Source organism: Solea solea, chromosome 17 (genome assembly GCF_958295425.1).
Source record: "Solea solea chromosome 17, fSolSol10.1, whole genome shotgun sequence".
NCBI classification, from domain to species: domain Eukaryota; kingdom Metazoa; phylum Chordata; class Actinopteri; order Pleuronectiformes; family Soleidae; genus Solea; species Solea solea.
In genome coordinates, this window is record NC_081150.1 from 25,238,185 (window position 1) to 25,260,835 (window position 22,651).

At 40.2% G+C, this 22,651-nt stretch overlaps 1 protein-coding gene across 2 annotated transcripts in view; it reads left to right on the forward strand.

Moving 5' to 3' along the window:
* The window catches only part of ddhd1b (DDHD domain containing 1b), a 45,589-nt gene that overhangs the window by 5,954 nt on the left and 16,984 nt on the right, over positions 1-22,651 (forward strand). For both annotated transcript variants that reach the window (XR_009233660.1, XM_058613516.1), the window contains exons 2-7: positions 2,938-3,114; positions 7,379-7,507; positions 11,153-11,300; positions 11,384-11,493; positions 20,543-20,649; positions 21,238-21,488. Coding sequence is in view for 1 of the 2 variants with exons in the window: in XM_058613516.1 (XP_058469499.1) it covers positions 2,938-3,114; positions 7,379-7,507; positions 11,153-11,300; positions 11,384-11,493; positions 20,543-20,649; positions 21,238-21,488 (922 nt within the window). In the remaining variant the exon portion in view is untranslated. The remainder of the gene's footprint in view (positions 1-2,937; positions 3,115-7,378; positions 7,508-11,152; positions 11,301-11,383; positions 11,494-20,542; positions 20,650-21,237; positions 21,489-22,651) is intronic.

Consider the following 22,651-nt stretch of genomic DNA (forward strand, 5'->3'; position numbering starts at 1 on the left):
TTGCTGCCAAACTATGAATACGTCAGATCCTAATATACAAACCACATGTTTGAATTCTAAATGACTAATTTCTCGCCTCAAATGATCTTAAAACTTAAAATGTAATCTGTGATACATGGCTTTTCGAGTACGCTCAAGTAGAGATGTAACGATATGAAAATTTCATATCACGGTTATTGCGACCAAAATTATCACGGTTATCAATATTATCACGGTATTGTTAGATGTGTTCAAAATGTTCCAAAAGTACTGAACACACACACTGAAATCTTTTAACCAAGTTTTATTTAAAAAAATATATTTTATATTATATGATGATTATTATTATTATTATTATTATCTGATTGACACGCACACACACACAGGTCCTCACTCTGTGTCGGATAATAATTAAGTAGCAGCAGTCGTACACAGCATAAAAATAAAATTAAAAAACACATTTTGCTCTGCTACGGTACGTGTCGTCTGCACACTACTCGCTTTCGCTGATAGCGCCCAATAACATGTATTTTTACAGGAGTAACGTTAGTTAACACTTAACTTAGGTTTCCTTTATTGAGAAAATAGGAATGTTTTACAGACAAACCATGACGTTTCCCACTATTCCGAAATCCCGTTTTTGTTGACTTACTCGCTGAAAAGTTGTGGGTGGTGGTCACGGAGATGGCTCATGAAATTGGAAGTGTTACCCCCCCTTCGCAGAGATTTTTTTTTTTGCATTTTCTGCACAAGGATTGATTGTCTTCAATTATTTTACCGTCAACAACATCCTTTAAAAACATCCTTTAAAAATACCAACATCCTTATATCAACATCCTTTAAAAATACAAAAATATGCCCAGACTTCTGATCTTACGGGGGGGGGGTAATCTCTGGAGCGCAGGTGGCTTCAGCCGTGTTGTCGCTGGACAGACAGTGGAAACTGCGCATGCGCGCCCGCTTCTGAGCGAGTGCCGTTCAGGTGCTGCTGTTTCTTCAGGAAATGAGCAGTATCACTGTGAGTTTTCCGGTAATCAGTTGCGGTAATCAATCACGGTTTTAACGATAATTAAAATTTGAAACGGTAGTACTAACCGTCGGGAATTTTACCGCGGTTTATCGTCATACATCTCTACGCTCAAGTCACCACTCGATTCATACTTGGTAAAAATGGGCGGAGCGAGAACACTTCCAGGTTTGAGAACCGTCCTGGCTGTTCACGGACTTGAGAATTGGAACAGAACTTGGACTGAGACTGATGACGTTTCACAAGCACACACAAGTATGGATGTTGAGAAACGGCCTTCGACTGCTAAACTCAAGTCCTCATCCTTCTCCTTCTTCTAATAAGGTTTCGGCAGGCTTTACACAAGATAGCACAATGCTGCCCTCTGCAGGTCAGGGTAACCCTATATTCTCATATTACAGTCCAGTAGTTTCTAAAATCTTTTCAAACAGATGTTCTCCTCTGAGCCAAACATTGATTCATGTATTTATGATTACCAAAGTAGATGCTAATTATGTGTGCTGAGATGTATTCTCATCTCTTCAGTAGATGGTAGACACAGCTTCAGAGGATTTACATTTGCCATATCAAATTCAGATGGTCACACTCGAGTTTTGTTATACTCTTCCAAGGCAAATTATATATATGTATAATTATATATATCACCTATATGGACAGAGTTTGTGTAATGCATGATTTAAAGATATCATAATCCATCATATAAATATGATGTGATGATTCTGGAGTGAAAACAAAAATAAGTCAAATGGGAAGAAAAGCAACAGAGGTAGTTATTATGGTAAATTACAATCACACTTCGAGTGCATACATTTAAGTATTTAACTGCTTTAATTTATTCTTTATAATTTATTCTTTATATTTGAAACCTGTATTTGCTATTTATGTTCTTAGCAATGTTGCACAGCAGATGAAATATAAAATATGGAATTTAAACTTTTTATTAAAAAGATATAAGATATCTATACCAGCTGTAACTGTAAGCTGCACCTTCTACATCAACTACACACATACATACATACATGTTTTATACATGATAGATTCTGAAGTTAATTAAAAATAATCTTCAGTTTTATCTTGCTTTGTTAGATTTTCACAAGCAGGCTACGAAACAAGACCATCTGTGTTTGCTTAGTCTGCACTTCTTCATCACCACCTCTTCTCTTCTGTTGGCTGTGAAAATCCCTGGGGCAGAGCAACAAGACGAGGCATTTAGAACGCCGACAGGCGGTTAGTTCTCCCCGTGTGTGTTTCCTGCCACGGTCAAAAACTTGCAGATTTGGGGATAAGGCAAATGGATTCTATTGGATACTCTAAATTAGGTGTGAGTGTTAGAGTGAATGGTTGTTTCTCTATGTGATGGACTGGAGACCTGTCAGTCATCTTCCACTTAAATCACTGAATCTGTAATCTTATGAAATTACCATTACTATGAACTTTTCTGATTGTAAGATTTAAAATGATTTTTTAAAGATATTTTTTCATTTTTAATCAATGGGACAGAATAGTGTGAAGCGGGGGAGAAGGATGCCCAGCAAGTGGAATCAAATCTCAGCTGATGCAGGGGGGCTGTGGTTTATGGGGCACCGGATCTATCAAATGAGCACGTTCAAATTCTTTATATGATCATAAAACTGTTTCAAATGGTAATGTCGAGACAGTCCGACGAAACTGTCCAGAAGACAGAAAACACAATCCGTGTCGGCTACAGCCACATGTTTATACACATGTTTACACATACAACATGTTTTCCACTTTCCATTAATATACCACATTTACTTTATGGTATATGAATGAAATAACTAAATCATCAACAAACAAGAAAAATTCAATGCAAATAGACAGAAAGCAAGAAATAATGTAGTTCATGATATAGCAGTAAAGAAAGCATCATGTTTCTCACAAGTCTCAAAACATGGTGTGATGTTCCTCAGAGCAAGACCGTATTCCTGTGATGAGGGGCCAGTGGTTCACAGATGGAACATGGCTTCCCCTGGAGGAGGATGAGAGTGATCTCATCGAAGAGGAGCACCTCACTCGTTTCCGGGGACAGCAGATGAGGGACACCTATGAGATGGAGGCCATAACCACCACAGTGGACAGCAAGGATGGTATGTGTGGAACGTGTGTCTGGTGAAAGAAAGAAAGAGACAAAGAGCATAAACATCTGTTATATTATTATATAATTGATCATTTCATTATTCTCTGTCAATTATGAGTCCAAACATTAATTGAGTAAATGTTTGGTCCATAAAATGTCATCCTCATACAACACACAGATATTCAGTGTACTGTCACAGTATTACAGTAGTACAGCATAGAAACTAGAACTCATTTATATTGAAAAAAAAAACGGAAACACAGAACCTTTAATTTTTTTTTTAAACTTATTGCCAGAAAGCGTAAGTGGTCTGTATTTATGTAAGGCTTTTCTTGTCTTAGCGCGCTACGGTGGCTGACAGGGGCAAATGCACTGCAACGTGTGTGAAGAATTAGCAGGAGGAGAAACCAGCTGCAGATTCACAAACACAAACAAAAACACACACAAACTCCAAAACACAAAAAACACAAGCTGACACGAAAACACCAGCATATTCTAAAATGGAAGTGTGTCTGTGGGAGCGCTCGTTTACGCGCACCTCTACGACCAGCCATTCCAATACTCGGGGACTAATTCATTCTTACCTTATTACCTCATCATCATTGTTTATTAACAGGTGTCAAGACCGTAACGCACTCAAACACAGTCAGAGATCTCAGTTCAGACTAAAATAGTTTATTTTACTGTAAGTCAGATAATAATTCCAAAACAGGATCAGACGAGGATGAGCCAGGCACAGGGAACAAGATGCGCCGAAGAAAACATGAAGCAGATCCTCCACTAAGAGACCACCATCATCTTCAATTCATGCAGGTCTCTAAGGACTTGATGAGGCTCCAATTGCTCATTTGACTGCCTTTCATTCACAGATGGTACAGTTTAGTTGCAAATTTATCACTATCTCGAAACAACTCAAACACAGTTATTTTCAAACTAAACATTTCGAAGCAGACCATATGATTGTATGCCAAAAGGGGGGACGCGAGGTGCAGGACGAGGATACACACAAGACGAAGGGAGGAGGGCGTATAGGGAGCATGAAAAACACCAGGTGCAGACAATCAGGGAATTAGTTAAGCCTGAGATGAGGGAAACTCTGATTCTCCCCGTAGTTCACACCAACACTGTGACTGTGTGACATTAAGACTGTGTGTTACTGTAGGCTCATCATCACTGTAGACACTCTCTGCTACTGTAGACATCATGATGGAGATTATAGCTGATGTGAATATTTCTGATGCAGCTGGAAACACTTTAACTTCACTGTCGTTTAGAAGTGACTTTTAAAATCCATCTGCAGACGCAAACTTTCATTGACTGTGTTTATATTTACACGTGGAAATATAGTCATGAAATAGCATTGAGCAAAATGTTTGAATGTAAAATCGAGTTCAAAAAGTGAGTCAGTTTGAACATTGACACTTGAGTGGGACTTTAGAATGATAGGTCCATAAGTCAACTATGTTTTATCACTTTGATCCATATTCTCATCTTCAGTTTCTCTCTCATGCATTTGTCCCCGTCAAGTTACAGCTGAATAAATATCAGATCAAATGTCACATAATGGTAGGACTGCAGCATTTCAACATCCATTAAATGATGAATGAGTGGAATACACTGTATAACATGTAATAGTGTTCATTTATTGACTCGTCTCTTCACATAAATGTCATGGTCATTGGTCGTTAATATTTCTGCTCAACTGGATTAAAATGGAGGCTGTGCTCTTTGTTTACCCGTTGCCATGGTGAATCGTAGTATCAGAGCTCCATTGATGATGGCTTTTTAAATTCCCAACGCATACACTTAACTTAACTTTAAGAGTTGATTGAACTAATGCTGATCAGCTGTTCTGAAACCGAAAACTCAGAGTTTGTTGAACCTGCTTTCTGAAACAGGCCCCAGACAAGAAGACAGAAAAACCCTTCACCAAAGTAAAACCAGGAATACACATAAACTAAACTAACTGACGCAGACTTAACACATAACACGGGACGTCTGATTAATAGGTCTCTGAAACATAGCTGTGAGGAGATGTGTTTTCAAACATGTACACAGATACAGTGAGACTGTTTCATGTCCTTAAAAATCCGCTTGACTGCAGGCTTTTTACCGTAAATCCCTTTGTAATTCAGCGTCAGATAGTTTGAATACAAAGAAACTATTAGGTAAGAATTAAGTAGCTCCTGAGTATGGTAACGGCCGGTCGTAGAGCTGCACGACAACGAGCACTCCCACAGACCCACTCCCATTTTAGAATATGTTGGTGTTTTAATTTCTGCTTGTGTTTGGGGATGTGCACGTGTTTTGGCTTCTGTGTGTGTTTTTGTTTTCGTTAGTGTTTGTGAATCTGCAGCTGTGTGTGTGTTTAGGTCGCTGCTACTGTCAGCCACTGTAGCGAGCACTCAAAGCTGCTTTACACTTCAGTTTTGCTATTCATCCATTAACACCCATGCACTCACACATCCATATTGTGCATCTATGTGCAGTGCTCTTCTATCACACATGTTTCATACCCTTTCACATAGGATTTGAGTTAGAATCTGAGTTTTGTAGGCTCTCTAAAAACTGACGTGAAGCTAAGGCTGATATAAGTGAATGACAAACCCACAACTTTTAAAATTGCATCACGTAAACGGCAACAACAATTATTTAATTGAAATATGAAATGAGACAGTATGTCAGCGTGCACCCATAGACTGTATAATAGAATAGACAGAGACTTCACTCACTCACAAACACACACAACAGCCCACAATTATACTGGGTATTTTGCAAGAACAAAACATGTCTTGTTATAAAAATGTAAAGGTATGATGGCACACACCACATAACATATGTGTAAGCCAGGTTACTAGGCCCTAACTATGAGAGTGAAAAGAAAAGAAAAAACTAAGGGTTAACTGTAGTTTATTAAATAGGAGCTATTCAAATAAAATAGATCACTGTGGTTCAATAAATAAAACAGAAGAAACATTTTGTTTCCATTTTTCAGACCTTCAGGTGACATTGGAGTGAAATAGCCCTTGTTCATGTGACACACGCATGATAGCCAGATGATAGACCTAACCAGCCAATCAGAAGTCCACTTACGAGACAAAGTAAGGAGTAATAGAAGAATATTTAAAACAGTTTATTATTTTTTTTAATTTGTTTTCTTTTTGGCCTTTTGTCTGGTGCTGCTGCTGTTCTCCTCACTGTGGCTGTGGTGCTGGAGGACAGTAGTGGTGGCGAGCTGAGCCCAGTGCATGAGACCATCCTGATTTTGTATTGAACTGTGACTATCTACTGGAATCTGGTAGGACTGGGATTGCCAGTGTTAAAGAACCCATATTAAGGACTATTTTTCTCACTGGACTGAAAAGAAAAGGAAACTGTGCAGCCTTAGTGTCAGTTAAGGTGTGGTTAAGGAAAGAAACCTGTTATTGACCCGTTATGATACTATTAATTGAGAGGTGATGTATAGTTTAGAATATAGAAGTATAGAAGGTATTTTTGAGAATGTTTTGAATGCAAAAGGTGATTCAAATTCTTAAAAGAATATTTTAGAACCACAGTGTACACTAAAGTTGATTATAATACTAGATAAACTCAGCTTTTAAATTAAAGTAGAGTGAATACAAATAAAGCTAAATAAATCTAAAACAGATTGAAGCCAGATTTGAACGGGTTTAAACCCAGATGTAAATCAGATTAAACATTAGCTTTAACTAGGGTAAAACTGGAAAAACAAACAAACATTTAAATGATTTAAAAAGGTTTCAGATGTGAATTGTTTTGATATTTGATACCACTCAGTGATTACTTTTATTTCAAAGAGACCACCTACATTGACTGCTGTTTAATGTTATTTCATTTCATGTTTTCAAGCAAGCAATACACTTTTTCTTTAAAACTTACTTGTTGTTCATGAATCTTATTTGCTCTTGCTACTTAGGTTTCGGCTTCTAAACACTCATTTCTCCAGTGAGCGAACTTTAATTCTTCTGATATACTAGTATTTGTTGATTCTGGTCTTTACATTGAAAGCTGCGTTATTTGTTTTTAAAACATAATAACAGTAACAACAGTAATAATCATTGTTTTTTGTTATATTTTCATGATTCCCACAGATGTACAATTGCTTAGCCACCAGTTTGGGGGTTACGTGTCTTGCCCAGGAACAGATTGGCATGTCAGAGTAGCAGAGCTGGGAGTCAAACCCCCAACCATCCTTTAACACTGAAGGCTTAAGTGTGCCACTTGCTGTTAATCCCAGTTTGACTGTGTTGCAGCGATCCACAGTCTGAAGCTGAGCAGGAGCCATGTGGACTGGCACAGTGTGGATGAGGTTTACCTGTACAGCGACGCCACCACCTCCAAGATTGCACGCACTGTCACACAGAAACTGGGCTTCTCCAAAGGTACAACACACAAACACACACAACACAAACAGGAGCCCAATGACAAGATTACCCATGAAATTCATTATCCATGAAAGTCCACTCACACGTTGTGATCCACTGAAAACCTTCACAAAGTTAACTCTTGTGTTGTCTCTTGAAGCAGAATGTATGCACATTTACGAGATACGTCCCGGTAAAGAGGCTGAAGAAACAGCCAAAGTATAAAAAACGCTGACGCTGTGGAAACGATCGCTCATCACGTCTCCAGTCCATAAAACAGTCAATTTATTATAATGGTTTATATGATTTTTGTTTAGGTTGAAATAATGCCCTGTATTACTTTAACCTCTGAGGCTGATACTGGTCTACAGAGTCATTAAGTTGAACAATGCAGACAGTTCATCCCTTACAGTTTCAGGTTGTTGGTTTCACTTGAGACAAGGTGTGAACGGGTCATTAGGGGGTCACCTGAGAGGCAGAGTCTGCTATTGTGTGGGTGTTGTGAGTGTCCCTCGTCCTTCAGATGTAAGTGGAAGGCTGAGTCCTGTCCAGATGTTTGGTTTCACCAATGTAGAGGTCAGGACTCCTCACTACATTGCACTGCATAATAATAATCCACAGACACAAACAGAAACAATGTGGTATTGTTCTGTTTGTGTCAGTGGATTTTGTTCTTAGGATGAACCAGTTTCTGTCTTAAAGGGGACATATTATGCAAAATCAACTTTTTAATCATTTCAATACTTATATTTGGGACTCTGGAGGCCCTACCAGTCGTCAAAGTGTGGAAAAATAATACTCTACCATTTTTTCGTGGTCCCCCTTAGTGTAAGTATAGGCGACAAAACACGCAATGTTGAATTCCCTGCGCTTATGATGGCAGCATGAGCATTTCACCGACGTACAAACACACACATTGTTAAGAAAAGGTCAAATAGAGGTCATAACTGACCATTCTGACACGTCCTAATTAAACATATTTGTTCAGTACGTCCTCCATGACCGGAGCACAGACTCAGTCTGATACAGTCACATACAGCAGCAGTTTATGCAGCGATCAGCGGTGCTGTCCCTAAGTGTTTTTAACTGATTTACAGTTGGTCAGTGTTCGGCTTGATCCTTGTGTCGGACGTCTCTTCCTGTGACGACACTCTCGCTGCCATGTTGATATTGTCAGAGAACTAGTGGAGGGAGGGGGAGAGGAATGGAGCGGAGGGAACAGGAGCTGAGTGGGTGAGCGCAGTAACAAGGACAAATCAGAAACCCCCTGGAAGAAGTGGGTGTGTGTTTGCCTGTGTCTCATTTGCATATAAAGGGACCATGCGCAAAACCGAGTGTTCTGAAAGGGGCGGGTTTAGCAGGGTTATTGAACTGCTATGGTGCTTTATCCTTGTGGTATTTTGACCAAAGCATGTCACAGACATGTTCATTAGGATACCAGGGAACTATTTTAACTTGGGGAAATAGGGTATAATATGTCTCCTTTAAAGTGTTCCAGGGTTTGAAGTGTACATAGCTGCTTGTTTAGGGCAGTATTGCCTGAAATTAACACTGACCTGGAAGAAAAAAAATCCACAAGGAAGAAGACAACCCGGCTCATTGAGGGGCCAAGACCAAAAATGGAAACCTATGCTTAGCTTGTTTACCACAAAAGCAAATCCCTCCTCCCTTCTACCAATTCACTTTGTCAACTACTTCACAAAAAAGTAGATGACATTCGCTCTTCCTTCTCAACCCCACCTCCTGATCTCACCACTCTGCCAACCACAAATTCATCCCCTTCACTATCCTCTTTCACCTCTATCTCATGATCAAGTTCTTTCCCTAATAACCTCTTCCCGCCCCACCTCCTGCCCCCTTGACCCTATCCCTTCTCACCTTCTTCAGTCAATTGCTTCTGATCTTCTTCCTTTTTTCACCCACCTCATTAACACATCTCTATCATCTGGTTGCTTTCCGGACTCTCTTAAAGAGGCCAGAGTGACCCCCCTCCTTAAAAAACCCACCCTTGACCTGTCTGAAGTAAATAACTACAGACTTGTCTCTCTTCTTCCTTTTCTCTCTAAAACTCTGGAGCGTGCTATATTTAATCAACTCTCCTCCTACCTTCACCGGAACAACCTTCTCGATCCTCTTCTGTCTGGTTTTAAAGCAGGTCACTCGACAGAAACTGCACTCCTTGCTGTCACTGAGCAACTCCACACTGCCAGGGCTGCCTCTCTCTCCTCTGTGCTCATCCTCTTGGACCTTTATGCAGCGTTTGACACAGTTAACCACCAGATCCCTACTTCCTCCCTTCAAGAACTAGGTGTCTCAGGCTCTGCACTTACCCTACTCTCGTCCTATCTTCAAAACCGAACATACAGAGTAACCTGGAGAGGATCTGTGTCGGAACCCTGTCCTCTAGCTACTGGGGTCCCTCAGGGTTCTGTCTTGGGCCCTCTCCTCTTCTCTCTGTACACCAACTCTCTTGGTTCCGTTATTCACTCTCCTGGTTTTTCCTATCACAGCTACGCCGATGACACCCAACTTATTCTCTCTTCTCCCAGCTCCGAAACACATGTAGCAGATGAACGGATCTCCGCCTGTCTGACTGACATCTCTCAGTGGATGTCTCACCATCACCTGAAGCTCAATCTCGACAAGACAGAGTTTCTTTTTCTCCCAGGAAAGGGCTCTCCCACCACAGATCTGACCATCACCCTCGACAACGCTGTGGTAACTCCTTCTCATACCACAAGGAACCTGGGTGTGACACTTGATGACCATCTCTCCCTCACTGCCAACATTGCTGCAACAGCTCCATCTTGCAGATACATGTTGCACAACATCAGAAGGATACGGCCTCTTCTAACCCAGTAGGCGGCACAGGTTCTGGTCTAGGCTCTTGTCATCTCAAACATGGACTACTGCAACTCCCTCCTGGCTGGTCTCCCTGCATGTGCCATACGACCTCTGCAGCTCATACAGAATGCAACAGCTTGACTGGTCTTCAACTTACCAACCGCTCCTCCGCTCCCTTCACTGGCTTCCTGTAGCTGTGCGCATCCCCTTCAAGACTCTAGTGCTTGCGTTCCATGCTACAAACGGAACGCATCGGTAAACCAGCTTGCTGCCCCCTCACTGAGAGGATCGCAGAGGCGTTCACAGAACTCGAGACTGTTTGCTGTCCTAGCTCCCAAATGGTGGAACGAGCTCCTCATCGACATCCAGAGCAGAAAGCCTCCACATCTTCCGCCACCAATTAAAAACACATTTCTTTCGATCTACCTCGACTAAGACGACGACGACAAAAAAGCACTTACTTATACATCGCACTAATGACTAGCACTTTATAGTTTGGCTTACTTGAAACACTTATTTACTTCTAGCTCTTGTTTGCACCCAAATGTTGAAATGCACTTATTGTAAGTTGCTTTGGATAAAAGCATCTGCTAAATGACATGTAATGTAATGTAAAAAATCTTAAGCTGCAATTTTGTGTGATTAAGTCCGAGGTCAACAGGTGGGTCCTGACTGGAGCTTTGAAGGGTTTGTCTGTGATTTGTCACTTTTATAACTGGTCCTCCTCAAGATCACACGTATACTCTAACATGGTTTGCTTGGTTACTTTATTGTAGTGTTGCAAAGCAAACAACACAGTGTACCCTCTTGTACCCTCAGTCTCTAGCAGTGGGACACGCCTCCATCGAGGTTATGTGGAGGAGGCAGCACCTGAGGACACCCCACCTGAAACCACGCACATTGTTTTTGTGGTTCATGGCATCGGCCAGAAGATGGACCAAGGCCGCATCATCAGGAACACTAGCATGTGAGTGATGGAAACATTTCTAGCCGGACAGAGTGTAGGGTGGAGTGGTTTCAAGTCATTGTTTTATTTTTGTCTGGTCACAGGATGAGAGATGCTGCCAGGAAGATGGAAGAGAAGCACTTCTCTGACCGCACCACAGAACATGTGGAGTTTCTTCCTGTGGAGTGGAGGTCAAAACTGTCGCTCGATGGAGGTAAGTTTTACCTCAGCAGAGACTGACCCACCTCTCCAACCAGAACCAAGTTCAGGACAGGAGTTGTTCAAGTGAATATATGTAAGATTATTTATGCATTCATTGTTTTTTTAATATCAGTGAATAAACAGATTCTTGCATGCCTTACAAAAATTAAACCTTCTACACCCTCCTCTGTTGCCCCTAATAACGTGTTGACCAGTGGTTAGAAACTGATCTGTGGATTTGGCCCAGCAGATGATTTCAAAAATCAGATTACATTTTTTTTTCTAGACCTAGAACTGATGAATAGCTGACATATTTGATTTGGAATAAACCAAACAAAACAACATTGCTGTGTCTGTGGGATACTGAGCCACATGGAACAGTCAAGATTCACCCTTTAGGGGCTGTCACAGCAGATCATCTGCCTCTATCTTGTGCTCTCCGTTGTATCCTTTTACTGTCCTCATGTCCTTCACAGCATCACATCACCTTCTCTGTGGTCTTCGTCTTTTTCTTCTGCCTGGCAGCTGCATATTCAACATCCTTTGTCCAATATAATCACTGTCCCTCTTGAGATGACCAAACCATCTCAAGCTTGACTGTTGAACGTGAGCTGTCTCTCAAATATGCCATTTCTAATCTTGTCCATCCTGGTCACTCCCAATACCTTTTATCTAAAGAACACAATAACATCATAAGGGCCACAAAGCCACGTTCCTTTCCTTGTGAGAATATTTAATCAAAGGTTTAAGGCCAACAGTTACCAACTTCAACTGTTCATAAATTACATTGTAACAAGCGACCTTGCAACTTAACTCCTACAGTAAATTTTAGCATCTTCAGATCTGCCACCTCCAGCTACACCTCCTGTCTTTTAGAAAGTGCCACTGTCTCCAAGCCTTACATCATAGCAGGTCTCAGTACCGTCTTGTAGACCTTCCCTTTAACTTTTGCTGCTATACTTTAACACGCCACCCTTGACACTCGTCTCACACACTCCACCGTGTCTGCGCTCTCTTCTTCACCTCCTGTGCACTGTCCATTGGTTTGAATGGTTGACCCCAGGTATTTGAACTCATCCACTTTCACTAGCTCTACTCCTTGCATCCTTGCACCATACCACCTGCCTCACTGTCATTTACAATTCTTACATTATGGTAAAAGGATATTAGTACTGCTGATTTTACGGTAAAGGTTGGAGATTTTTTCCATATTCTACCATATAAATAACATTGTTTTTATTTGAAAGTTAAAATGTTTTGCCGTATATTTAGACAGACAGACAGACAGACGACTTTATTGATCCCTTTGGGAGGTTCCCTCGGGGAAATTAACAGCTCCAACATCAACACACAGCACTGTTAAGATTAGAGTCACACTTTACAGGAGACTGGAAAGAGAAACACCCCAGGTACCAAAGTCCATAAAATATTAGAATAGAATAAAATAAGCTAAAAATAAAGATAAAATAAAAATAAAAATCTAAAAAAGTAAAAAAATACAAACGTAAATGACCCATGCTATATATATATATACAGTGCCTTGTGAAAGTATCCGGCCCCCTTGAACTTTTCAACCTTTTGCCACATTTGAGGCTTCAAACATAAAGATATAAAATTGAAATTTTTGGTCAAGAATCAACAACAAGTGGGACACAATCGTGAAGTGGAACGAAATTCATTGGATAATTTATACTTTTTTAACAAATAAAAAACTGAAAAGTGGGGCGTGCAATATTATTCGGCCCCTTTACTTTCAGTGCAGCAAACTCACTCCAGAAGTTCAGTGAGGATCTCTGAATGATCCAATGTTGTCCTAAATGACTGATGATGATAAATAGAATCCACCTGTGTGTAATCAGGTCTCTGTATAAATGCACCTGCTCTGTGATAGTCTCAGGATTCTGTTTAAAGTGCAGAGAGCATCATGAAGACCAAGGAACACACCAGGCAGGTCCGAGATACTGTTGTGGAGAAGTTTAAAGCTGGATTTGGATACAAAAAGATTTCCCAAGCTTTAAACATTGCAAGGAGCACTGTGCAAGCAATCATATTGAAATGGAAGGAGTATCAGACCACTGCAAATCTACCAAGACCCAGCCGTCCCTCCAAACTTTCATCTCGAACAAGGAGAAGACTGATCAGAGATGCAGCCAAGAGGCCCATGATCACTCTGGATGAACTGCAGAGATCTACAGCTGAGGTGGGAGAGTCTGTCCATAGGACAACAATCAGTCGTACACTGCACAAATCTGGCCTTTATGGAAGAGTGGCAAGAAGAAAGCCATTTCTCAAAGAAATCCATAAAAAGTCTTGTTTAATGTTTGCCACAAGCCACCTGGGAGACACACCAAACATGTGGAAGAAGGTGCTCTGGTCAGATGAAACCAAAATTGAACTTTTTGGCCACAATGCAAAACGATATGTTTGGCGTAAAAGCAACACAGCTCATCACCCTGAACACACCATCCCCACTGTCAAACATGGTGACGGCAGCATCATGGTTTGGGCCTGCTTTTCTTCAGCAGGGACAGGGAAGATGGTTAAAATTGATGGGAAGATGGATGGAGCCAAATACAGGACCATTCTGGAAGAAAACCTGTTGGAGTCTGCAAAAGACCTGAGACTGGGACGGAGATTTATCTTCCAACAGGACAATGCTCCGAAACATAAAGCCAAATCTACAATGGAATGGTTCACAAATAAACGTATCCAGGTGTTAGAATGGCCCAGTCAAAGTCCAGACCTGAATCCAATCGAGAATCTGTGGAAAGAGCTGAAGACTGCTGTTCACAAACGCTCTCCATCTAACCTCACTGAGCTCGAGCTGTTTTGCAAGGAAGAATGGGCAAGAATTCCAGTCTCTCGATGTGCAAAACTGATAGAGACATATCCCAAGCGACTTGCAGCTGTAATTGCAGCAAAAGGTGGGGCTACAAAGTATTAACGCAAGGGGGCCGAATAATATTGCACGCCCCACTTTTCAGTTTTTTATTTGTTAAAAAAGTTTAAATTATCCAATAAATTTGGTTCCACTTCACGATTGTGTCCCACTTGTTGTTGATTCTTGACAAAAAATTTCAATTTTATATCTTTATGTTTGAAGCCTCAAATGTGGCAAAAGGTTGAAAAGTTCAAGGGGGCCGGATACTTTCACAAGGCACTGTATATATATGCAAACAACACACATATATATATATATATATATATATACATATACATACACACATACATACATACATATATACACATATATATATACATACATACATACATACATACATACACACACATATACATATATGCACATACATATACATACACACATATGTACACACACACCTACAGTTACCCCATATTGCCCAGGGTTTTATTGCACATGTCTTTAAGGTTTTATTGCACATGTTATTATTTATTATTATTATTTAAGGGTTTTTGGAATATAAAATACTAAATTCTTTGTAAATTCCAAAATAAAAATTTTATTAAAAAAAACCACATCTCGCAGTGCTAGTTTTGATCAAACCTCCATGATTGTACGTAACTTTAAATAGCCCATGGAAAAAACTAAATACAAAGTTAAAGTTGTAGTAAATATTTGAATCATCAAAAGAGATCTTACAACAGTCCTCAGTATCATGCTTTTGAGTAATGTTGACAGAATTGACTCCAGAGACACATGAAGGTGTCAGTTTGGTCTAACAATATCCTTGAATAGAATTTCAGGATACCATGGCTTTCTCCCCAATCCACAGGCAGACAGAAGTCCAACGTGGCATAAAACTTGCCTGATCGATCAGCAAGCTGTCAAGATGCTTTTTTGTAGCTTTTGAATCAACAAAGTAGCAAAGGAGCAGCAAATGGACATTGAGGTTCCCGCCAGGTTGAATGAGTTACTGCAATGGATCAGGATCCCAGGTCTTCACACCAGCATCAGGGAAAGAGTAGAGAAAACATCACATGATCAAATAGACAATAAAGTAGTGTTGGGAGATATTGCAAACATTTTACATCACGATATATACAGTAAATCAAAGTAAACTGATTTTTCTGGCAATTCATTTTGAAAATAGCTGCCACATTTTCAACGTATTAATGGGTTATAGCTTGTTTTGACATACAATGACATCATTGTGTGCTGTTGATTTATGGTGAGGGCAATAGACCATAAACCCAGCGATATCATGAATTTGTTTTGAATAACTTTTAAAAAACATGATCCAAATTTGGAGCAGCTTGTAGAATGTAGAGGTTTTGCTCTAGTTTTCACAATGAAAGCTGGATGGAGTGCAAAGCTACTGGTTGGCAAAAGCACAGTTGTACAGCAGGAATTCTGAGTGGAACTTGGTAGTTTTTGACTGGGCCCAACTCAACCTAACAAAGAGAAATGAGAATTTAATCAATTACTTTCTCTAGATCTCTCTCATGTATGTTATATATATTTAGGAAAATTCAAAACCCAAGAAGAGAAAATTGTGAAATGTTGAACAATAATAATAATGCACATGTGAAATATGCGTAAGTCACTATTAATAATTAATGTGTCCTCGTAGGTTGATCATTAAAATGTAATTTGTTATTTCTAATAGCTAGGAAAACGTTTATATTTTTGTTTCTCAAACAAATATTTCAGCCTGAAAACAAGTTTTGATTTTTGGTTTCATTCTATAATACTTTTATGTTTTAAAATCTACGAAGGTTTGAACTTTGAGAGTGTTTAAACTAGTGCGAAATGTGAGAAAATGGTAATGTCTGTCTGAGATAAGTGTATAAAGTGTGTGGTGACGGGTTTTACAGCCTTAAAACATATAGAATAATTGTAAAAAATATAGCTAAATACTTTGCGGATTTCGCCTATTGCGGGTTATTTTTAGAACCTAACCCCCGTGATAAACGAGGGACCACTGTATACGCCAATCAGTCTAACACATTATGCAAATTATTAATCACAAAGTAATATCCACTTTATTTTATAGGTTTGCTTTGTTGTGATTTGTTTGAAGACATTTAATGCAGAATGCGATCATACACCAACATAGAGCTTAAATGTGACACACCACATCCCATTATGTGGGGTGTGTGTGGGGCAATCAGCCGAGTGCCGCCAACAGCCGCTGACTAAGCTAAATTAAGCTAACCAAGCTCCGCAGAATGGGCGTTGGAGTTGCAGGCACCGCAGATCGTCAGTGACAGCGACAGTTGTCTTTTCCCAGCATGCTAAAGTTGCTAAAGTCACACAAATGCAGTGTGTTAACGAAATGTGTTGTGTTTTCACAGGGAATGGTCTGAATACAGTATTTGACTGTGGAAAAGTACAGTAGGGTCATTCTATGAAAATGGTAGTTTAGGTAGGTTTCATTTGTATTTTTTATTTTTTTTTACATTATATGCTTGTTCTTCCTTTTCGTCACTGGTGTTACCGATGCTTTAGATCATAATTCAGGATTCTTGGGATGTAATTGGACTATTTCATTTGCTTATGTAATCAAAGAAAGAAAAGGTTAATTACATTATTAAGCCGTTTTTTAAAATGAGTAACAATTTAGTTTAAATATGTATGTGTACAGTATTATAATGTGATGGTTTTCATAACTTTAGAATTAATTGGCATTGAGTCTTCAAATGTGAAATATCATATCCTTAAAATGTTTACTAATGAATGTTGCAACAGTTAGCTAGATACAAAAAAACGTGTTCAAATAAACTGGACAACTCTGATGCCAGAACACCAATATGCCATACAGTAACACCAGTGACACAATGGGAAGGAAATGGCACAACAGAAGATGTTTCAAACAAATGTTTTCAATTTATTAGAATTTAACGTCAAATAATTTCACATTTAATGACTTGTTTTGCCTAAAAAAAACTTAGGAACCTAGGAATGAGTATGAAAGAGATAGCTGAACTAAAAATTCAATAAAACAAAATGTTGGAACAGGGATTGCACCCAAGGTTGATGCAACCACACAAGTGAACGTATAAAATAGAACATTTGTAGTGTGTGAGTATTTGTATGTGTGTGTGCTTTAGGTATAGTGATGTGTGCGTGTGTTCTTGGTATTTTTTATTTATTCATTTTACATAATATAATGCCAGGGTATGATTGTTTGTTGTAGCTCACAATGCACAACTGTGCAGAGACTCAATTACATCTGGTCGAAGTGGAGCTCAACTATCTGGGTTGGTGACATCTGGTTGATGTGGAGGTTAGAGGTCATGGGCTGGCATGGAGAGTCGGGAGAGTGACTGTTATCAGAGTAGCATAATTACCTAAATTAGAATGCTCACAGCTAATTCATTTGGCATATTTTGCTGAAAGGTTTATCTTTTCCTGGAAAAAAGTCAAATCTTCATTCAGATTTTATGTGTAATTGTATTCCCTGTCCTTTACAGGAGAAGCATGGTTTGATCAAATCTCCTCATGCCACACATGACCCAGAGTTTCTGCTTCTCGTCCCTGACTCTCACGCCGACTGTCGCTCTGGCCTCTCCGAGTTGTCGCGATCCAGCAACGTCCAAACGTTCCTGCAGCTCAGGGTCAGTGTGTCAGATGTGGCATGGCGACGTTTTTGTTTTTTCGAGGCATTTGCTGTATGTCGGCCACTGTATTGAAGATCCTGTCAGCCATGTCTAGCTGGCCAGGAAAGTGCCAAGCAGGCTTTGCTTACCCCTCCCTTTTATCGGGGGCTCCCTCCATGGAGGCAGCAAGTGCTATCCTTAGAAAAGGCTGCCCGGTCACTCGCACAGGACCTCGCAGGGCTTCCACTTGGCCAATTTAGCCTCTACGCGGCCATCACATCGCGAGCCGCCAAACGTGTCGGAGTCCAACTGGTAGCCTCCAGCTCCAGGCCTGCTACCGTCGCCAACGCTCCCATCACCACTGGGCTTTGCGCAGTAGGACTTGCACAATGTTAAAAGACCAGCAGGCCTTGAGCGAAAGTACGAGCTAGTCTCTCTGGGCTGAGAAGAACCTAGGTCCAGTGGATGTTTCCTCAGCTGCCCCGCGGTTCCCAGCTCACTAGCGTTAATGGTCCCTGCCCCTGACTCAGAATACCAAGGTCATCCACAGGCACCGGTTAGCTGACCGATATCTCCGGACCTGAAGATCGCCCAGTCATAACCTGCCTCTCCCTGCTGCCGGAGAGCAGCAGGGAGAGGCAGGTTATGAGAGGCCGGACCCAGACGGTTTCGTGGCGCTGGCAACTTGCCAGTCGTCATTCAGTGGTCTTTGTGGACATTTCGTGGGGGCCAGTTGGGACTTACTGGCCGAGTCCCCGACCTTGCCCTCCGCCACCTGGATGCAGTTTAATGTCATACCCAGGACAACTGAGTATGACTGAATAATAGATAACCATATACACTAGTAGAGATGTAACGATATGAAAATTTCATATCACGGTTATTGTGACCAAAATTATCACGGTTATCAATATTATCACGGTATTGTTAGATGTGTTCAAAATGTTCCAAAAGTACTGAACACACACACTGAAATCTTTTAACCAAGTTTTATTTAAAAAAATATATTTTATATTATATGATGATTATTATTATTATTATTAATTATCATCTGACTGACACGCGCACACACACACACACACACACACACGCAGGTCCTCACTCTGTTTTGGATAATAATTAAGTAGCAGCAGTCGTACACAGCATAAAAATAAAATTAAAAAACACAGAAACAAACACATTTTGGTCTGCTACGGTACGTGTCGTCTGCACACACTACTCGCTTTCGCTGATAGCGCCCAATAACATGTATTTTTACAGGAGTAACGTTAGGTAACACTTAACTTAGGTTTCCTTTATTGAGAAAATAGGAACGTTTTACAGACAAACCATGACGTTTCCCACTATTCCGAAATCCCGTTTTTGTTGAATTACTCGCTGAAAAGTTGTGGGTGGTGGTCACGGAGATGGCTCATGAAATTGGAAGTGTTACCCCCCTTCACGGAGGTTTTTTTTTTGCATTTTCTGCACAAGGATTGATTGTCTTCAATTATTTTACCGTCAAAATCCTTTAAAAATACAAAATATGCCCAGACTTCTGATCTTGTTTTTTTTCCGGGGGGGAAATCTCTGGAGCGCAGGTGGCTTCAGCCGTGTTGTCGCTGGACAGACAGTGCAAACATTAAAACCCTCTGCTGTTGTGGTGCACGTATCACGTTAGCTATAAAGGGAGTGCCATAGCATGTCGCTCTATAAAGTCTTGCATTGTGTGTTCTCCTGGTGATGGCACTGCTTCAGGTTTCTTCTTTTCATTTTTATGGAAGTTAGATGGCGTCTGATGGCTGAATCCACAGCCACACAGTTGCATAAAGTCTGGTAATATTCACTCTTTAACATATTCATTTTCATAAACGCACATTATTATGTGAAGCTTGCTTTATTTTGCAGTCACAAATTGACATTGAAAATACATACTGTATGTATTCACTTCCACTTTTGACACTACACAGTACTCTAAATGAAGCATGCACATTTAGTTTACTTCAAACTAAAGGTTCTTCTTGTGTATCAGATCCAGATGGAAGTAAAAGCTGAAATGTCCATCTTTCGTCTCATATTCTCTTTTGATGTCAAACCCAAATGTTTTCAGTCTATGGCAAAAATAAAGGAATTGGCCTCACTGTTCCAATAGTATAGGAGGGCACTGTATATAGTTGAAGTCCCTATAACCTGCTGCAGTTTCACACAACAACTTACACTTCTCTATGTTAATTTATTTGTAGGCATCTCTACAACACCCAAATACACAAACAGAGACACCTGTAAGAAGTGCACAGGAGACACAGGATCATAAGAAAAATGTTAATTGTTGAGTTTCATGTGTAATGTAATTTCTCTTTGTGCAAAGATAGTTCAGAGGAGGTGTAGAAGGGTTGTTTTCTCTGAGATCACTTGATTTATTCTTTGGTGACAATGGGACTTATCAAGACAATGGGACTGTCTGTCGTTGTCCTGAAGGTAGAGAAGTCCACATCACAATGTGGAGACATGGTGTTCTACCTCACACTGATGGCTGTGTTTGTATTTGCATGTTCTCCTTGCAGATACAGTGGACTCCATCACTCCAGATAAAGTGCGGGGTCTCAGAGACATGCTGAACAGCAGTGCCATGGACATCATGTACTACACCAGCCCTCTATATAGAGATGAGGTGAGCCTCAACTGAACCAGAGGCTATGGAACAGCTTTACATATTCCCGCTGAGCCACATTCTGTTTCCAGATAACTGTGGCCTGCTGTCAGTCTGAATCCAGTGCCCCCCATTCACAGCTTAATCCTGGATAAAATGTTTTAATTCTCATGGCTGTATAGCTATATAATTGGGTCAATTGCTTGGCTGTGAAATAATGAAAATATAATCAAGGTCATGAAGCATCAAGCTAAATATGCTTAAACCCTTGACTATTTAAATAGTTAGTACACAATTAAAAAAAGTGTTGCGGTGTACATGGTGGAAAGTTATCTGCTTTACAGTGATGGGGATGCAATGACAGTTTGAGTTGTGGAATCCAAGAACATAGGTTTACATAGGCATTTAATTTTCCAGTCCATGCAACAGAGTGCAAGCATGATGAATCTCACTGTCTTGTGTAACCTGTTGCGATGCTCAGTGGTTCATGCTGTGTGTGCGCTCTTCAAATAATATTCTCTTTTTAAAATCGTGATTCAAAAACAGATGAATTCTTTAGTAAAATATCCCTTTATGTTGTTGTGTGTCTTTGCACCTGTGTGGGTGTAGATTACAAGAGGATTGACTCTGGAGCTCAATCGACTCTACTCACTCTTCTGCTTGCGGAATCCTGACTTTGAAAAAAGTGGTAAGGTGTCGATTGTGTCACATTCACTGGGCTGTGTCATCACCTACGACATCATGACAGGCTGGGACCCCATACGATTTCATCATCAAGAAGCACCAGACCAAGAGGAGACAAACTGGCTGAATGAGGAGGAACACCACCTTCAGAAGCAGCTGAGACTCACACACCTCAGGTACTAAGCATTATGAATGTACATCAGGTACAATGGACAAAGAGTTAAATCTGTTGTAGTACAACATTTACCTCATGGTGCAACGCTTTCTCTAATTCAGGCTGAACAACTAACAAAACATTTTGAAGCAATGTAATTAACATACTCCAAAGGCTGTAAAAATGTGATACATCATTGGGACATTAAATAAAGTGCTTTGGTATCAGTTATTTATGGAGGACTGAAAGTGCCAAAATCAAATAAATAAATACACCATTAAATAATAACTCAAATAAGTAATTAATTAAAATTGGAATTAAATACATAAATGTGTTATTAAATGTGTCATTAATTAATTAAAATACCAATTCATATTATATATATAATTTTTTTTCTATTTAATTAATTATTTCATGGTCCTGTGTTGCAGTGCATCATTAATTTATTTTGTCTGTTGAACTCGCCCATCAAAGTCACTAGATCAGCATTAGCTGATCCATTGCTTTGGTCTGAAGTAGCATGCCTGAAGAGAGACGATGGAGGACCTTCATGAACTTTCTCTCTTTCTCGGGGGTTCTTCATGGATGTATTATAAGAACTGGATAGAGCTCCGCCCTCTCTGCATTGAATTGTATCATGGTGGCCACTCGTGGTACTGCAAAAAAAAATACTCATGTGGCCCAAAAAGCAATTTTCCCATTGAGCACAATAGTAAAAGAGACGCCTGTAAAAGAGTACACAGGACACCTGGCGACATGGACACAGGCATGTATAGATCTTTATATTCTATATTTTTAATTCATGGAGGTTCACATTTGTAAAACCTTCCTAACCTCTTGGCACGGCGCGGCACGATTACGTTGCATCTCCACTACAAAAAAGTACCTACTTAACGTGGGTGGAGTGAAACTGCGGTGACTTGTTTTATACAACACACTAGTGACTAGTGACTTTACTCCAGACTTCTGCAGTTGTTGGAGATTAACCCACAACCCTAGACTCCTACTCCACAGACTACAGCGGGACTACGGGACTCTGGCCAGTCAGCGGCCGGCAGTCTGACCAATCATTGCATAGTACCTACTACTAGCACGCTTGGAACCTGCCGGAGCAGGTACTAAAAATAGTACCTGGTACCAGGTACTATGCTAGCGGAAACGCTACTTAAACCGTGGTGTGGTGAG